Source organism: Mustela putorius, unplaced genomic scaffold, assembly GCF_011764305.1.
Source record: "Mustela putorius furo isolate JIRA1106 unplaced genomic scaffold, ASM1176430v1.1 tig00000827_pilon_pilon_pilon, whole genome shotgun sequence".
NCBI lineage: Eukaryota > Metazoa > Chordata > Mammalia > Carnivora > Mustelidae > Mustela > Mustela putorius.
The window spans coordinates 1,163,602-1,182,141 of NW_025421489.1; the positions used below are offsets into that span (position 1 = coordinate 1,163,602).

Here is an 18,540-nt window from a genome sequence, read left to right on the forward strand (position 1 = left end):
CCATCTAATTTTTATTTTTTACTAAAGAAAAACTTTGAGGTTGATGGAAGATTAATTTCTCGATCTTTAAAAAAATATCAAAAGTAATCTAGATACAGGTTACATGATTCAGCTGACATTTGAAAGATGTGCAAATGACCATGGGGTTTTATGGTTATAAAATAACTGTCATTAAAAAGTAAGCAGGCTTTCTGGGCTTGAGGAGGAAGAGATTATCCAGAGTAAGAATTCGTGAGAATGAGAGCCCACAGGCTGCGGCAGGGGCCGGAGCTCCGTCATTCTATCCAGCCCTGTGACTGGGGTGGCGCATCCACTGCTTGCTTCTGTAATGGGGACCGTAAATCTGTCCTGTCTTTAGGGATGGTGAGAGAATGTGGGAGCGGTGGAAAGCTCTGAGACAAACCACTCAGTCTCTTGACATGCTGGTTTCTCTTCCTCTATTGCAATTTAGATAAGCAGTTTGGAAAGCCACCGTAACTATTTCCAGCCATTGTTGGTCACATCCAGACACTTAACTGAGACACAGATTCAACTGCCTGGCGGACCACAGGGCTTCAGGGAAAGCCTCTGCTAAGCCTGGAGACACAAAGGTTATTAAAACAGCCCTCAATCTCTGGCTACCTCAGTCTCTGGCTACGAGGTCGGGGGCTACCTCGTCTCCTGCCTCCCCTCCTCTTGCTCTCTCTACCTGATGGTACTGGACTCCCCAGTCTTCAGTGAGCTCACTAAATTTGTTCCTCTCAGTCTTTGTATTTGCTATTCCATTTCTCGGAAAATCCTTTCCTCAGATATATATATAGATATAGATATAGATATAGATATAGATATAGATATGTATATATATTTAAAGATTTTATTTATTTATTTGACAGACAAAGATCACAAGTAGGCAGAGAGGCAGGTGGAGAGAGAGGAGGAAGCAGGCTCCCCGCTGAGCAGAGAGCCTGATGCGGGGCTCGATCCCAGGACCCTCGGATCATGACCTGAGCTGAAGGCAGAGGCTCAACCCACTGAGCCACCCAGGCACCCCTTTCCCTCAGATATTTATTGTGGCTCCCTCTCTCATTTGATGTAGTCCCTGCGACTATATATTCTCTCCTCAGAGACCTTTTATGACCATCTTGTCAAACAGCCCCCTTCTGCTCTATTCTCTTGTCAGCATGTGACATTAGAGTAAATATTTGTTTACTATCTGTCCCCTACTAGAACATAGGTTGCATGAGGGCAAGGGCTTTGGTGGTTGGTTTAGCAAATATTTATTATTAGCAAATATTGATTGAATTTGACCATATGCTTAGATAGCAAGTCCAGAAAAATGTCCACTACTTATTGCCATCAATCTCTGGCCACAAATCCCAATACTGAGGTGTGGCTTTAGTAATTGGAGCCAATCGTGGGCTAAATAGACCCCAACACCTCTCATCTAAAGCCTACTATAAAAGCAAGTCCAGAGATCTTCTTGACACCCACCCCAAAAGGCCCAAGATGGGGTCCTTCCCAAGTAGGAAGCCCTTCTAGCCAGAGTAGCTGCTTTGGGGAAGAAGCAACTCATAACTTCAAAAGAAGAAAAAAGGCACACTAAGTTGGAAATCTCAGCTCTTCTCTCTTCTGACATTCTGTCAAAAGCTCTGTCTTCTAGCCCTAAGGCCTATTGATTGTCCTTGGACTTGAACCCCTTTGTGAATGGAGTGAATGAAGTGTGTGTAGAGATATAGAAGAGAGGTGAATGGGGTGGGGGCTTATACATCAGGACCCCCAACAAATAGGTCCTAAAGGCCACCAATGAATGAGCTGAAATCTGCTTCTTTGATCCCTCCACATGCTTTGGACACCCTGCCCCACTCAGCGATATTAGGACTAACAGTGTTCTTCTTCTCCACACTTCTCCCACACATTCATTGATTTGCTCTCTATACATCCTGGGATTTGAGTAAAAGGATAGCTTGTTCTGCCTTAGACAGACTGGTAGTCCTTGTCCTTGCTTTTATTCATCAAGTGGCCTTAAAAGAGCATTCTGCTTTATAAACCTTCTGATTTACAAAGAAGCTGGTACTCTGTGAAATCACTTCATTGATATCTAATTATAATGATTTGGAGGATAGGGGATCCCCAAACCATGTCCTCAGAGACTCTGTGTGATACTGACGTGATATGGATCTGGTACAAGGCGTTTCTGGGAGGCTGCTACTTATTACTCATAGTTGTACAGTGTAAAGTCACCCATTGTGAATTTGTGCCCTAAGTAAGTCCTAAAAGAATGGTGTGTACGAAGATTAAGTTGACATGAGGAGAGATCCAAGGATGGAGATCCAAGGATGATATCTGGTGACAAATGTGGAAATCAGCACTGAGCATGAATTCAGTTATAGTGATCACTCAGTGTGGTCTCAGGGGCACTGAGAAGAGTGACTATCCCCTCCAGACCCCCATCCTTTCCTTCCCCCACTGTACACTATGTGCCTCTTGAGAGCAGGCACTGGGTCTCCTCTGTTCACTGTTGTCTGCCCGGTGCCTGAAGCAATGCCTGGCACAGAGTAAAGGTGTAAAGAACACATCCCACCACCCCATGGCCCCATGGCCACACTGTGCCTTCCTGCCTTGTGGCTTTGTCTCCTACTGCACTGGAATTTCTGCCACAAGAGGCCACACCTAGGTTTTACCCATCACTTACAGGACTGTCAGGCTCTTTCCTGAGAGTAGGTCTTGATGGGATTGAATAGAAGGAGAAAATAACACAGGGGTGATGAGGGCCCTGAAACGAACAGGAGGTGGGAATGCAGAGGCTGAAGGTAACTTGCATTTAGCTCACAATTTCACTTACTGAAGTTCTGTCAGACTAAGCTTCTGTCTAATGGAGAGCATTACATGGGAGCTGTCTTTCCAAGCTGCCTGGGTCACAGTAAGTTCCTTTTTTTTTTTTTAAACATAAAAAACATCTGTTTTTGGAATGGAGCCCTCTCACGTAGTGTTGTGATATGAAAACCATCTTTCTAAACAATTATTACAATCATCTCCCTGTGTAAGTGGGCTGAGGCCATGAGGGGTCTCAGCGGAACATCGGTGACTGGCTGTGAAGAGTAGAGTGAGTTGTGCTGATTTGCCTAAAAGATCCCACTACCTGTTCTGATTATGAAGAACATTTTTCCTAGATGCAAATATGCTGTTTCACTGAGACTATTTCTGGGAGAGCTTGTTGCACACAAAGAAATAAGAGGAATTCGTAAAGAAGCTTGTTTGGGCTTTCGAAGGATTCAAGCCGAGATGCGAATTACTCAGCCAGAGTCAACTTCCCTCTAAACCCAGTTTCAAGAAGGGACTCTAATCTCATCAGATTAATTTTTGCCAAGATCCTCTACTACTGAAGATTTGGCGACAAGGATGAGATTCCAGCAAAGAATGAGTATGGAATCCGACAATCTTTAAGATCCTTTCCAATTCTGATTTTTTGTGATTCCACATTAGGGAGGAAAATCATCTTAAAACTCTTTATTCAGAGCTTAAATGCTATCTCTTGTTTCAACTCAGTGATAATATTTACTACTTCTAATGTTCTTCATGGCAATACTATTTATTTAATTTAGTCCTATTCAAAATTTCTAGAAAACAGTTGGAGTTGAACAAATAGAAAAATGTAATAGCTTGACCTCCTTATCAACAAAGGGAAACTTCTTGTCTGAGTTGGTGTCCAGAAAAGGGATGGGTAGCTTTTGGGGTACAACAGAGACAGCGAGGGCCATTTAGTAAACAAAAAATGACCCTTCCCTTCCTCAGTGTGTGATGTTTCTCAATGTCATTTCCATCCCTATGGCTCTATACACAACTCAGTGCTCAGACTAGAAGAAAGGACAGTAACTTGACCTGGCCCAATAGATCAGGAAATTAAATTAGCACTAGAATAACCAACATGTGGAAAATAAGGTTTTAGCAAGGATGCTACAAGTGAATTTAGAGCAGCCAGCTAGAGTGGTGTAGAGGTCACCCAGCCCAGTAGTTGAAAGAACAGTGTTGGGATTGTCAGGGAACAGGCTCAAGGGCTGACTCTGCCACTGACTGGCTAAAAACCCTGGGCAAAGCATCTCCCACGTCTGGGATTTGGGTTCCTCATAAGGTTGTGGGGTTTTAAAAAATTTTACTTAATATTTATGTAGTGTTTCCTACATCCTAGGAACTGAGGTGAGTTGTTTTATAAGAGACTCTCATTTGATTCTCAAAAGTATTGGGCCTTGGAAACTCTCCGAGAGCTTTGAGAGAGACAATACTTGAAGCAGCTTCTGCCATAGCCTTTGGTCTTCCTTCTCTCCATTGGATCCCAAAGCAGCTTTCCCACCACTGTTTCTCCCTGCAGGTCAAGGGACTCAGGAATGAAACTGCCATGCAAAGATGGAAATTGTCTGGCCTGGAGAAAAGGCATTACATGACTTGATAATCTTTTTCAGCTTGTGAAGATCTATTTTGGGGGCTGGTGGAGTCAAGGTAATTGTAAAACTTGGAAAGACTAAGGGAATGTATGGCAGGCTTGAAGCTGGAAGGAATTACACTAAGTAATGAATGGAATGGAATGGCCCTGAGGTCTAGAACTAGAAGGACCTATATATAAAGATCATGTTACCTCTTAACCCAAATCTTCATGGGCAAGGCTACTTCAAGGGTTCATCTGTCCAGAATGGTTTGGATCAAGTGTTCAATGAGACACAGCAGTGCTTTAAATGAGCTCTAAATGTCCCCTCCAGTCCAGCCCCATAAGATAATAAAGTTTTTTTTTGTTTTTGTTTTTTTTTTTAGTGAGGAAAGTAATAATTTATCAACACAGTCACATTACCAGAAAAGGTCTTGGTGGAAATTTTACTTGGGAAGGTATAGAATGCCAAATTAACTGATGGGCTGTGGCATATAAGATGTTGTCGCTGAATCTTTTGATTTGATTTTTACATAGGTAGTTGGGGCAGGGACCTCACTGGCCTGGGAGTCAGGAAACCTATTTAATCCCAGCTCTACCTACGGCCTCTTTATTTAAAAAATGCTAATAATAATTTCTGCTCCACCTGTCCTACAAGAATGTCGTGAGAATCAAATAAGCTAATGTATATTGGAAGTGTGGTGGAAATAGTCAAATAGTTATAGGATATTAGGTATCATAAATTAGATATCATAAATTAGAAAAAGAGTTCATCTACCAAAAAATAGGTATAGAGGGATGCCTGGGTGGCTTTGTGGGTTAATCCTCTGCCTTCAGCTCAGGTCATGATCTCAGGGTCCTGGGATCGAGCCCCACATCAGGCTTTCTGCTCTGTGGGGAGCCGGCTTCCCCCTCCCCATCTGCCTGTCTCTCCACCTGCTTGTGATCTCTCTCTCTCTCTCTGTCAAATAAATCAAATCTTTAAAAAAATAGGTATAGAGTTAGAACCAATTGGTATTTTAGGAAAGGTTCATAATTCAAATGTTCTTTCATAATTATGTGCATGGATAAAGGTACAAGAAGGAGGAGGAAGAATGGAATGGCTGTTGTATAGTTGAATCACCTTTCTTTCACTTAGAAGTCAAGAATTAGCCTCTTAGTTTGCTGCAGCAAGAAACGGAGGCATAGCATAGAATTATTCCCAAACCACATGACCTGGGCTTTGTGAGCAAGGTTAAGTCAATTTCCTTGAAGCCTGAGCCAAGAAATTCACACAAAACTAGAGAGCACAGGGCAGCTTTCTGGTTGACCAAACTCATTTCGGGTTATATAAACAGCATGGAAGCCAAAAGAAGATGCTCAGTATAAGATCATCTGAGCTTTTTGAGACTGAGAATAGAGTAACATTTAACTATTTAGAGGTACAAGAGTATAAGGAAATATAACTGGAAAAAATATATCATGGTTTTTTCTCCCGAGAAGCTGAAAAATGAAAATTATCTCATGGTAAGATACTGGCTTAATAGATTGAATAACGCTCTTTCTGCAAAGATGTTCACGTCCTAATCCTTGAAACCTAAGAATATGTTACCTTACATGGCAAAAGGGGCTTTGAAGATGTGATTAAGCTAAGGTTCTTGGATTGGGAGATTGTCCTAGGTTATGTGGGTGGACCCAATATCATAACAAAGATCTTTGGGATAGGGGTAGGGAAGAGAGTCAGAACCAGAGAAGATGTGGTGATAGAAGCAGAGGTCCGGGAGAGAGAGATTTGAAGATGTTCATCTACTGGTTTTGAATTGGAAGAAGGGGCTATGAACCAAGGCAGGCAGGTGGCCTCTAGAAGGTAGAAAGAACAAGGACATGGGTTCTCCCCTACTGTCTCCAAAAGAACAGAGCATTGCCTGACCCATTATAGATTTCTGACTTCCAGAACTATAAGATAATAAATTTATGTTGGCTTAATCCTTTAAGTTTGTGGTAAATTTTTAAGTAGCAATAGGAAAGCAAAGGCAGGTAATTTCAGGCTGTGAATGTCTCTGCTAAATTTGACCTCTGTAAGTTGAGGAAGGGCAAAGGAACAAAACAAGAAAATGATAAAACATGACCAAAAACGGAATGCTGATGATAATTTGTTAACATAAATCACGAGTTTCTTTGAATCAATGGCTACTGCTATGGTTGTGAATTGTATTCACTGGTTTCTAGTTCGTACTTGCCCTTTGCTTCCTTGATATGCACACACACACACACACACACACACACACACACATCACTTAAAGCAGAAAAATTAAAGTTCTATGGAGATGTGCCTTGACTCCCACTATAACTCCCTGCCTCTCCCCACTGATGTCTCTTTCCAGGAATCTCTCATTTCCCTATAGACCTCTATACCCGCCCCATCTCCCATTTCCCCCACCATCAGAGGGCTTTTTGATCTTCTCTGAGTCAACTCTTTCCCAGACCCTAGGCTACTCTGAGGCAGAGGTTGTGAAGGAAAATTCTTAGAAATTCCACGGCATGTAATGCTTTCTAACGCCTGGCAAGAACAGCCTCTGGTTTACTGCAGGACTGATGGGAGAATTTGGAGCCAAGATGTTGCTCAAACAGCTACAAAGCGTAGCGTTGAGCTCGTATGTGGTTTTATCTCTGCAAAGGAAGGAAAGCTGGAGGCCTAGCAGAGGGAAGCCACTAGCTTGTGAACAGGGTGGGCCACTTTTTTTTTTTTTTAAAGATTTTATTTATTTATCAGAGAGAGGGGGGGAGAGAGCGAGCGCAGGCAGACAGAATGGCAGGCAGAGGCAGAGGGAGAAGCAGGCTCCCTGCCGAGCAAGGAGCCCGATGCGGGACTCGATCCCAGGATGTTGGGATCATGACCTGAGCCGAAGGCAGCTGCTTAACCAACTGAGCCACCCAGGAGTCCCCAGGGTGGGCCACTTTATTCAATGTGTCCTCGGAGGTAGGGAGAAGGGCTTTAACTCTTTGAAAGCCATGGAAAGAATATGAAGTACTATGCTGTGGCGCTCAGCTAGAAGTCCCAGCTTTCAGCACCCCGCCTGGACAGCAGCCTAGCAGGACGCAGGAGGCTGTAATGGGCTGAGACAGAACTGACTTGAAGAGCAGATATGACAGATAGGACCGCTAGGCCATTTCTCCAGAGTGGTGAATCCTCTGGTTAAGTCCACCAAAGATAAGCATTAAGTGGTGCAAGTCACCATGAAGATAGAACACCTGGTCAGAATTTTCATACAGAAAGATTGTTATCAGCGGGACACTCCGGAGATTTGAGTTATGTAGTCATGGCCTCAGTCGTCCAAATGAGTTCATAGTCCCTCTGGGCCTCTCCTCTCTTCCTTCCCCCACCCCCACAACATTATTACAGAAAAATGATGTGTAGAAACTTGGAGTAAAACATCCTGCTTTCTCTTTGAGGGTTTTCCTACATTTCAAAGAGAAAGGGGTTCGACGCCATTGTGCCGCTCAACTGTTCTCTCCCCTCATTCTCTCCCAAGAAGTATCTACTCACTGGGGATAAAGCATTTCCAAATATGACTCTTTGCACTTGGGCTTTACAGACTGTAACTTTAAACTTGGAAAGAACAGAAACAAACAACGTACATGCTCTGATGTGAAAGCAATGAGCCTGGGAACAGCAGCCATTCCTTTCTCCTTGACTTCGGGGAACATCTTAAAGCGTGCAATCAGCATGGCATACATGTTAGATATAGCGCCACCTAAAGGAAGTAACAGCAACACACAGTGACCTTTTGTAGTCCTTACCAACATCATTTTACATGCAAGCACTATTCTTTATTTCCAGTGACCTAGACTCCTCCTTGGACACAGGGAAAGGCCATATTTTTTGGTTATTCTGTGAACTGAATGCTCAAACTCAGACTGAATCCTCAGGCTAGGAGGGTCAAGAGAAGGGATCATTGGGCCAAACCATAGGACACATACCACCCCTTTGTATCCCAAATGAACAGAACTGCCAATTGATTCTGCTTTTGCTGGGACTCCTTTGAAGAGGTTCTTTAGAACTGAGAAATTGTTGCCTTCCTTTGCACCATGGGAACGTGGTCAGTCTTCATTAGGCCTGTGGAAATCTTATTTTTATCCAGATGGAGAAAACATTTCTCTTCTTTTCAACTCAGGCAATGTCTTGTACTTGCTCTAAGATAAGTCTGTTGTAGCTAATGGTGTGGACTGTTAATCCACAATTCTCATAAAATGAGGATAAACATCCAAGCCCATTTCATCATACTCATCTGTGCATTTCCCCAGAAATTCTTCCCACTCAAAGATATCACAGAAATATAGTTAAAACAGCTAACAAAATCTTATTTCATAATGATAAGAAAACGCAAAACTAAGGGAATTTTAAGTCTGTGTAGAATTGCCTTTCCTGTGTCGTTCTAAGATTGTCAAGGATGTCACGCCATAACATTTATATCTTATAAGTAAGGTCTCCAACAAAGAAAAGTGAGCTTTCCCCCAAGATTGTTGGAAAGTTTAGAATTTTGCAACATAAGATGAAGACAGGTTGTTGTGCATGCAAATGGAGATGATGACATGGAAACAGGGACATCATGAGGCAGAGTGAGGCCACTGTCTCCTCCTTTCCTATAGGGGACACACTGGGCTTTGAGTTCCTTTCCCTTTGGGTGGCTGAGGAGTGGAGAGCTCTTTTTACCAAACTGAATCGCTCACATAGGGCCATGACTTTTGCCTCATGCACCCTGGGTCCTAAAGCAAGCAGGCAGCCTGGTCCTGGCTCTGTCTTCAGTCAGAATAAGGGCAATTTCAACATCTTCTGAACCCCAGAGACATGAGGCAAGCAGAATCCAGGTCAGGTCTGCTTTGAGCAGACACCTTGTCTACAAGGGCTGAGGTTGTAGGATGCTGCTGGGAAAGGGACCAGCTTTTAAAGGAAATTCCATTCCATCCAATGGTTTTTCAGTCTCAGTACTTCATGATATTTGGGCATGAGAAGGGCTTGTTGGGTGGGGGGGGGGGCATTCTGTGCACTGCAGGGTGTTTAACAGCATCCCCTACTGTTATCCATTAGAGGCTGCTAGTGCTACCTGCCTCCCCCCAACCCCGCCCAGCTGTGACAATTGAGAACTTCTCCATTCATGGCCAAATGTCCCCTAGGGGGTACAAGAGCCCCAGCAGAGAAGCACTGCCCCAGTTGTTCTTGTGAGAGAGGCTGGGGAGAAAGGAGGCAGGAGAAAAAGGGGAAGATGAACACAAAGAAAACACGTCACATAGCGCAGTTATTCAAGAACCTTCCAGCTCTACCTTGCCACTCCTCATTTTGCCTCCTCACTCCAATTATTCTCTGTCTAGAGATCCAGGAGCCCTGAGAGACATGAAGAAGATTCTGGATCATTAGAGCAGACTGCTTTGTGCCACCCAGGCAGAAGGACAGATGCATCTTGAGAGGAAGGATGCAAAAACGAGCTCTGAATCGTCAGGAAAATCCCATTAGACAGGGAAAGGTTTGTGACTAAGCCAACATATCCTTTTCTTCTCCTTTGGTCCTTCACGACTTGCTGAGTAGTGAGGAACACTCCAGTAGTCTTCAGCTCCCAGGCATAGGTGACATCATATAAACAGATTTCTTCTAGAAGCTCCAGAGACCTTTCCATGAAGCCTCTGGATGTTATAGACAGAGGTGCAAAGTAAAATGAGCTGAGCTATGTATTCAAGTCACAGACCTAAATCTCTGTGTTTAGTCCCAGGCAATAGGACTTTCAGATCTCAGGCACATACGAGGTATGATTTTCCCTATCCCGACTCCTTAAATTGGAAGACCCTATATCCTAGGAGTAAGGCTGGAAGCTACCTGGAAAGGCAGCCATTTGCAAGCGAGGATGCTATAATCCATCTCTCCTCTGTAATGCCTTGTAGAGAGCAGAGCAGAAACAGTTTGCCAATGGCCTTTTCTTCTGTCCCCTCCCCACTTTGCAATGTCTACATGATACTTAGCATGACATTAGTGGCTTCCATCTTGACATGAGAGAATATGGATCTTTAGGCTCCAAGGAAGAAGCCTCATGATCAAGGTTAAGTCTTTCCACATGATCATCTTCTGTCATTGATAGGGTGTCCATACTTAGCAGAACTGCCAAAGAGGGTTCTTTCTCTGGGTGTATATTTTCCAGGCCAAGAGGGTTCCAAGAACAGCTACATTAGGCCTGGCCCAAGCCCCCTTAGCTAAGCTTTCAGGGTCGGCAGGAGCAGCTGTTCTCTTGTCTCTCCTGGGGACCACTAAAGAGAGCTCAGGACGCTCAATCACATAACCAACCTTGTAAGAGGAAGAATAGAGATAGAAACAATGCTGGTCTCTGAACACTACCTAATTCCTCATGAAAAATACCTTAAGAGCCTCAGTTTCAGACAAGGATGACAAAGTTCCCTCCATGGGGAATGGTTTTCCAAAGGAAAACTGAGTTCCCTTACAAAATAAAGGCTAGCTTTAAATTCATCACAGCTGGTGTTTAACGGAAAAAAAAAAAAAAAAAGGCTAATTTTCCCTTCCATTTAACTAACATGTTTTCCTTCAGCACCTGAAAAATGGTGTTGTATCTTTAAAAGCATAAAATATAATAGCAGATCTAAGCTTGTAGGTAAGGCTGCTTAATTTAAGCCGTACCCTTGAGGCCACTGTTGCCCGCCTATCATTTCTTCTTTCAACCTGTTCTTTATTTTCTCTCTCCCTCTTCATCCACTTGTCTCTGTGGGTTTGTGGAAGGGACATCCTGACGTGGCCCTTGCTGACATAATGGCAGGCGTGGCTGTGGCCTCCCCAACAGGGCCAATCTCCGTGCACGGAGCGCCGGCCCCATTCTGATGACCCTCTCCTGCCACTGATTAGGTGATGGTCTGCGCATCAGGTTTATTTTCCACGGGTCAGTGACTCTCCCTCCCAACCACCTTTCTAAACTTCTATTTCTTCTCTGCATCAAAACCAAGGTCACATACAGATCCGGAACCAAGGGCAAGGCTTTTTTGTGTCAGGTTGATTCTCTTGGCTGCAAGAGGTGTGAACAATGGAGTTTAGAATCCAGTGGCTGGTGATAAAAAGCAGGATGCAAGGAGGGAAGGTGAGAGAAGCCTCTGGAAGGAATCAGCACCCTCTGTTTCAGCTTTAAGAAACGGTTTCCCAAGTCACTCTCGGTCCTCCTTGAAATTAATGTAAATCAGCTTCTCTGGTTGTTACTTGAAAGAGACAGAGTACCTACGCTCTATTACATAGCTGTGCCTTATAATGCATCCCGAAACAGAGAAGGCTTTATTAAATGAGGCTACCCTTTCACTAATTGTGGGAAGAGTTCAGAGAGTGAATTCCCTTACGAGGAATCTTTATTCTTCTGTTCCTCACGATCCACCACACCTTCTAGATGGGATCACAGTAGAAAGACTGGGTAAATTTCCACCTGTTTATCCTCTTTCTGAACACAAATAACTATTGCTCAAGCATGGGGAGTTGGCTTGGAAGCATGGTCAATGGTCATGTATTATCACACTCATGCTTTTGATCAACGTAACCTATTTAACATAAGCAGAAATACAGACTAGGTATTTAATCGCTCCTGTGTTCATAATGAGGCACTGCATATCAGAAGAAAAAATACAAAGAAAGGTTGAAATATCATATACCGGGAGAAAATATCCCGTCGCCAGAGCCCCCTGGCCAGCCAATGATTTCTCTCATTTTCTTTAGCGTGACATATTCCAAGAGCACAAAGACTGGAGCAATTTCATAGGTGAACCTGAAAAGTAGTAATGGCCACATTTTATGTATGTAACTCGAAGAAAGACTTCATTGTTACAACATCCATAGAACTACTGTACATCCCTTTTCAAACTCTACATTCACAAAGGTTTTGATTATAACTAAATAAAGAACATTCCAGAGTAATACTATTTAAAAGACATCATCTGGTCCCGTTTCTTGTTCGCATTATACATAATTATAAATCCAAAATGCCAAAGAAAGTGCCTTTTGTGTTTGAAAAATGTTATATAACTTCGATTGCATGAAAGATACATCAGGACTCTTCTAAGTTAAAGTGAACACCCATATACTTCTGAAGTTTGTATCACTATGTTAGGGGCTACCTAATTAAAAAAGGGATTTTCACATGAGAAGTAGAATAAAGACCACGAAATCTCACTAATAATTATCCTGGATTAAAAAAAAAAAAACACTCCACATTTAACGACTTACATGTTCGTGTTTGCTGTCGACGTCAGCCAGTCTGCTGCTAATCCAACCATATCCAGTCCAGTGGAAAGTTGATTGAAATATCTGGGATGCCCTGAATATAATGGAAAACCAGAATCAGGACTGCATCCAGTGAAACTAAATGCCTCTCAAACACAGGATCACTCCAGCTAAAGAACCTTGAAATATCCTTCAGTAATAGGAAATCCATATTCAGAAACCCATCATGTGCGTGTGCGTGCGTGTGTGTGTGTGTGCGTGTGCGTGTAGGTGCATTCACGCAGACACACCCAAAAGGAGTATTTCATCTAACAAGAGGGACTCTTTTGGTTTTTTGGTATTTCTTAAAACACACTCTAAAAAAAACTTCCCCTAAACATTATCCTATTAAAAAAAAAATAACAAGTGGGGTTTGCAATGCGTATGCTAGTTTATTTCCTAGCATGCCTTCAATACATTTGCAAACTAAAATGCTCATGTAATCCAAAGCTATTCTTGTTTACACTCGTGCTGCTAAAAATCCTTTTTTGTTGAAGTTGTTCCGGGAATCAGTCATAGCATGACCTCCGCCAGGCATGCCAACATTCGTAATGATATCAGTGACAAATGACTGATGATTACAAAAGACAAGGCAAAAATGGGAAAATAGGACAGTCTGTTGAGTGATCTGTCCTGGATTCAAAAGGTGACGATTGCCTATAGAGGGCATAGGCAAATCTAATTCTTGATGATTCTTTTTGGTCCAAATATTTGATTACAAACAACAGAACTCCTTTACAGTTGTGATTTAAAATAAAGCAGGATACAGTCAACATCACTGCCCCTGTCAACAAGATACATGAAGATATATTCAATGGGCTGATGAGTCCATTAGCCAAGCTTATCTAATTAACTTCTAGATTTCTCTAAAACTCTCTAAAGGAGTTGACATCCAAATACTCCCGAGGCTATTATTTTAAATGTGATTGTAAATACCTCATTAGAATTCCATTCCTTGTCGTGCCCCATAAAAGCCTATCTCTAAATCTGTGATTTGCTTGGAAGCAAAAATTTTGGAAGATGATCAATTATGGAAATAGCATCTGATAAAAAGGTGGCCTCCACTTACGGACACCTGTGTGAAGCCCGGGGATGACGGTGTCTCAGGCCGGCATGGGCGGAACAAGATAAAGAAAAGCAATGGGGAAAGCAGGGACAAAAGTCAATACAGAGCTTATCTGCAGGACTGGAGTGCTCTTATCAGTCTCCGGCATGTGGCTACACAATTAGACACAGAGAAAAGATTGGAGCTGGTAAAGGGCGCATTTCAAAGAGACTGGATTTGTGTGGCTCTCACTCACTCTCGGGCATTGTTTTGCCTCCCTGTGGCTGTGCACAGTGCCCTTCTACCTTTTCGCTCTTTACCAGGCCCTCTGATGCTGACCCTGTCAGTTTATGTATCCAGGGAAAGTGAGAAAGCTGCCGCCGGGGGGCCGTGGTCTGGAACAGCTCTCCCCTGTCTCTGCCTCATTGACTCCCCATTTCATTAGAGCTCACAGCTGAAATCACAGCCGCTTCTCCCTCCCGATGCCCCTTCATTTCTCTTTCCCTAAGCCATATCTTTAAAGCGAGGAAATTAATAAAGATTAGCAAATCAATCCATTAATCTACTCTCCCAATTCATATGCATTTTCTGGATGAATGTGGCATCTATTATCACACACTATTTAACACTCGGGAAACTTTGGGATGAAAACCTCTGCAAAAAAAAAAAAAAAAAAAAAAAAGAAAGAAAGAAAGAAAAAGAAAAGAGAGAGAGAGAGAGAGAAATTCCAAGGTGTGTGTCGTCCAGCTCCAGGATATCAAAAGGCCCATCCATCCTGCTACCTGCCATTGGAAAACTGGGAAGTAAGTTTGAGGCTTCCATGGCTTGACTCCCTTCTTTATTTTTTTGACCTGGATCTCCCACAGCACCTGAATCTCTCGTGCTTCAAATTTTTCATTCACTGACAGTGATGTGAAAAAGAACGGAGGGAGATAGTTTGACAGGTTAGAACAACATGTCCTCTTGATTTCTGCAGGAGTATGCTGCGGAAATATTCTGTTTGCTCCCTCCCTGTGACTCCCCGCAGGCTGCCGGCGAATCCAGGCAGGGCTCTCGGAGAGAAAGGGTGTTAGAGACCTGCCTTGGAGGCTGCCAGCTGTCCCAGCCGTCCTGGGCATCCAGCTGCCGCCGCCGCCGCCGCCCCCACCGGCCGGGGATTGGCGGCTTTACGCAGCAGCCCCACGGCCGGGTAGACAGCAAGGAGGAAACGTGAGATTAGAGCCGCTCACGCCTCTGGAACGCTCCCCACAGATTAGCAAATGAGCCGCGAAGGCTGCGCAGCCTCGGCCAACGACCAGCCCCTGGCGGCCCTGACCCTCTTGTCCACCATCAGCTGGGGAGGTCTACAGAGTCGGTCCAAACTGCTCTCTGTGTGCCCGCAGCACGCACCCAAGGATGGCCTCATTTATCGATGCTTCCATTTCTTTGTCTGATGGCTCCGTTAAAGGACTCAAAACATTAACCCCTGCACTCCCACCCCCCTACCACTACCACTACCAAGTCCAATGGGCCACGAAAATGTTAATTATTCCAGAATTCTATCATTCTCTGCAGTTTTCAGTTTTCTGTTCCAACAGTTCTTACAGATGTAATTTTAACAATACATGAGGACTGTCCTTTGCAAGTATCTTCCCCACTGCTCTTCACTCCTCTCTGAGCTTGGAGCCCAAGTGGAAATTAGATTATGGACTCCTTGGTAGAAAGCAGGTGCTAACGTATTTTTAAAAAGCATCTCCTGAGGAGAACTAAAATGCCTTATGGTCACAGAGATGGTAACAACTTTACACACCCTAAATAGGGCTAGTGGTCAAATGCTAGTTATAACATAAAAACCTGTAAACTTGCCAGTCAAAAAGAGGTGGCTGGTGTTAATTCTTTGAACTGCTATTTGGGGGTGGAACACGGAAGACCAGAAGACTACATATGTTATAAATAATATTGATATTGATGCTTAGAAATCCAACTTCATCCCATTTCCCTCTGAACTTGAAATAAAATGCATTAGAACGACATTTGACCAACAGTTTCACAAGGATTATGGCAAAATCTAAGAACTGAATGGCCCCATCTTCTCCTGACGCTAAATGAAGCATTGAGGGACAGAACTATGACTTTCATTGACTTGCAATTCCCATTATCTTAACTCTTTAAATTACACGTCAGACATCACCAGCTTTTAAGGATGAAGATGTAAAACATTTTTATAGGTTCTTTTCAGTTTGGTAGCAATAAAAATAATAGGTAGCAACCTACTATTATCACACTGAAATATTAGGGTACGGGAATGGGTCAAACAAAAATGAATTAAAGGCACTGTTCAGGTTTGCACCCACAGATACATCAAAAGCTGGGAGGAAGAACATCTGTAATGCCTACTATAAACATCATGTGGATTCTCTGTGAACATAATTGAGAATGATAACTAATAAGCCTTCAAAATTCATACTCCACAGACCAAGTGTGATCAAAACCACCAAGTTCAACTCCTTTCCCTATGTACCTAGTTCTAAGTCTATAGTCCCACAGAAGCGGTTACTAATAATGCAGCAGATCCATTTCCCTAGGCTGATTCTTTGCATACTTTTCCTCTCTGTTGGTATAACAAATGGAAAAACAAAACCCAAAAAAGTAGCTAAAAGTCGCACAGCAAACATTTGTAAAATGCTTGTTGTTGATGAGAGCAATATGAGAATTCATTAACCAAAGAAATGGCAACATAAAAAGATCAAGTTCCTATGGTAATTAGTATTCATGTGACATTTTTATTTGCCAGCGGATCTTTTTTAAGGCTACAAATCAATTTAGAGCCACAAGGTATTCTATCCCTTGTGGTATTCATTCATACTTAGTTTTATTGCTTTAAGGAAGTGCAGTGGTATCATGCATCAGCAGGGTTAGAGACAAGGCAGGAAAAGAAGGGGTAACCGTGACCTGGAGAGACAAACAGCTGATTTTTGCGTAGATAAAATAAAGCTTAGAATGTGCCCAAATAAATGTTACACCTGGGGCTGCAAAATGAATAGCGTATGAAGACTACTGTGAAAAAAAGCAATAAATACAAAATACATTTTAAAATAAGGATAAGGATATTTGATTCCCCTCCCCCACCCATTTTCTTCATTTTATATTCAGAATGGCTACGAAGCACACACACATCCTTGTATATAACACGGTTGAAGAGTTAAGCTAGTTCGTATTGTGTTTCCTTTTGTGGACATTTCTTTTAAAAAAAGAGAAAACCTGGGGTTTGAATCTGAGGTCCTGGCCATTTGAGACAATGCCAAATTATTGTCTCTCTGTAGCGATAATTACATAGAATGGTTTGTCCAATGTCTGACCATTCCTACTCCGTGGAAATGACTAGCACTATACTAGTATTGGGCTTCTGTTTGGATCATGCCTTTTGAGCTTTCATTTCTATATTCCCTTTCTGTCTCCATTTTGGGTCACTTCTACTGGCCACTGTTGACAAATGGTTGCTTCTACATCAGTGGTTAATCTCCATGGCCAAATGCGTGCAATGTAAATCTGATGATTTATACCTGATACATTTATAATGTTTCTGATATTATCAATTGCAAAAACATCAATAGTAAAGGGTGCCTTTGCTTTATAGCATTCTAATAATGACTTTTTTAACTGATGAAAATAACTCTGTAAATTTGAAAAGACCAGTAACCCCCAAACAGAAAACATTTTAATATGAAATAAAAATTGTAAAAAGAAAAAAGAGCTTTATTATTTTTGACTGGACAATACCTGTTTTAATTGCATATTTTAGAGTCGTTTGGCAATGCATCAAAATTTCCTCCAAATTTTGTGGTTGGTCTGCCAATTCCCAGTTATACTCTTGAAGGAGCTCATTAGGGTAATGGAAATCAATCACTTTGGTTGATCTATCGAAACTTTTCACCACATACTGAAGCAAAATGTCCATAACGTCTTGTAGAAACGCCAAAGTGGGCCTTTCTCCATCACATGCTGGCAGCAGGTCTAAAGAATGGAATAAAAAATATCACATTTTAATTTTACCGTGAAAATATCCATGCAAGATCTTGATTTGGCAATTTCTCTTTGGATGGAGAGATGTTGTGCTTTAAAAAAAAAAAAAATCTGGAAACGCAGAGCGTTTTCTTTAAAGGGGAGGTATTTTTCAAAGACGAAGGAAAAAGAGAAATTGCGGTTTCTCCCCCCATCCCAAATTAATTCTTGCATTTCAATCCACAACGTGTTGTTTGCTTTCTTTTTAAAAAGACTATGCCTCCGTTCATCTGTTTCACAGGGGTCCGTCCAAATGTTATATCTCAGTAAATCATCTTAAACGATTATGGAAATACGTCACATCAGAAATGTTTGAGGATTGCCTTTGGGCAAATCAGGCAAAGTGGAGCATGCAATGTTAGGATCTCTGACCCATTAAGATGGCTCGCTAACTAAGTCAGTCTGTGTGTGTGTGTGTGTGTGTGTGCGCGCGCGCGCTCGCGCGCTCATTTAGGTGACTGGGTGTGTAAACACAGGGGAGTAAAACCCCGCACAGGTCTCACGTGAAGGTAATCGTTTCCCTGTGAAATTGCGCCTATGAGTTACTCTTGCGATTTAAAGACCTAGAACGTCTCAGCAACCAAGTCCCACTCGTTTCAGCGGCCACCAAGAAGTCGACCTCGAGGTTCGGCGCGCGCGGGGACCTCCGCCAAACGCAAACCCAAGGGCGGCTCTGGGACTAGAGCGCCGAGGCCCAACGCTGCGCATAGGCCCGGGTTGGGGCTCAGATGAAGAGACAGGCACAGCGTTTCTCGTTTACAGCTGAAGATTCACCCAAGGTCCGCC

The 18,540-nt window shown here is 42.8% G+C and overlaps 1 protein-coding gene across 1 annotated transcript in view; it reads right to left on the bottom strand.

The window, feature by feature from the left end:
* GAD2 (glutamate decarboxylase 2) overlaps positions 1 to 18,540 on the bottom strand; it is a 76,783-nt gene that overhangs the window by 55,232 nt on the left and 3,011 nt on the right. Inside the window, exons 4-7 of the mRNA XM_004757636.3 lie at positions 17,473 to 17,706; positions 12,633 to 12,723; positions 12,062 to 12,174; positions 8,015 to 8,130 (exon numbers count right to left, since the gene is read on the bottom strand). Coding sequence (XP_004757693.1) covers positions 8,015 to 8,130; positions 12,062 to 12,174; positions 12,633 to 12,723; positions 17,473 to 17,706 — 554 coding nt within the window. The remainder of the gene's footprint in view (positions 1 to 8,014; positions 8,131 to 12,061; positions 12,175 to 12,632; positions 12,724 to 17,472; positions 17,707 to 18,540) is intronic.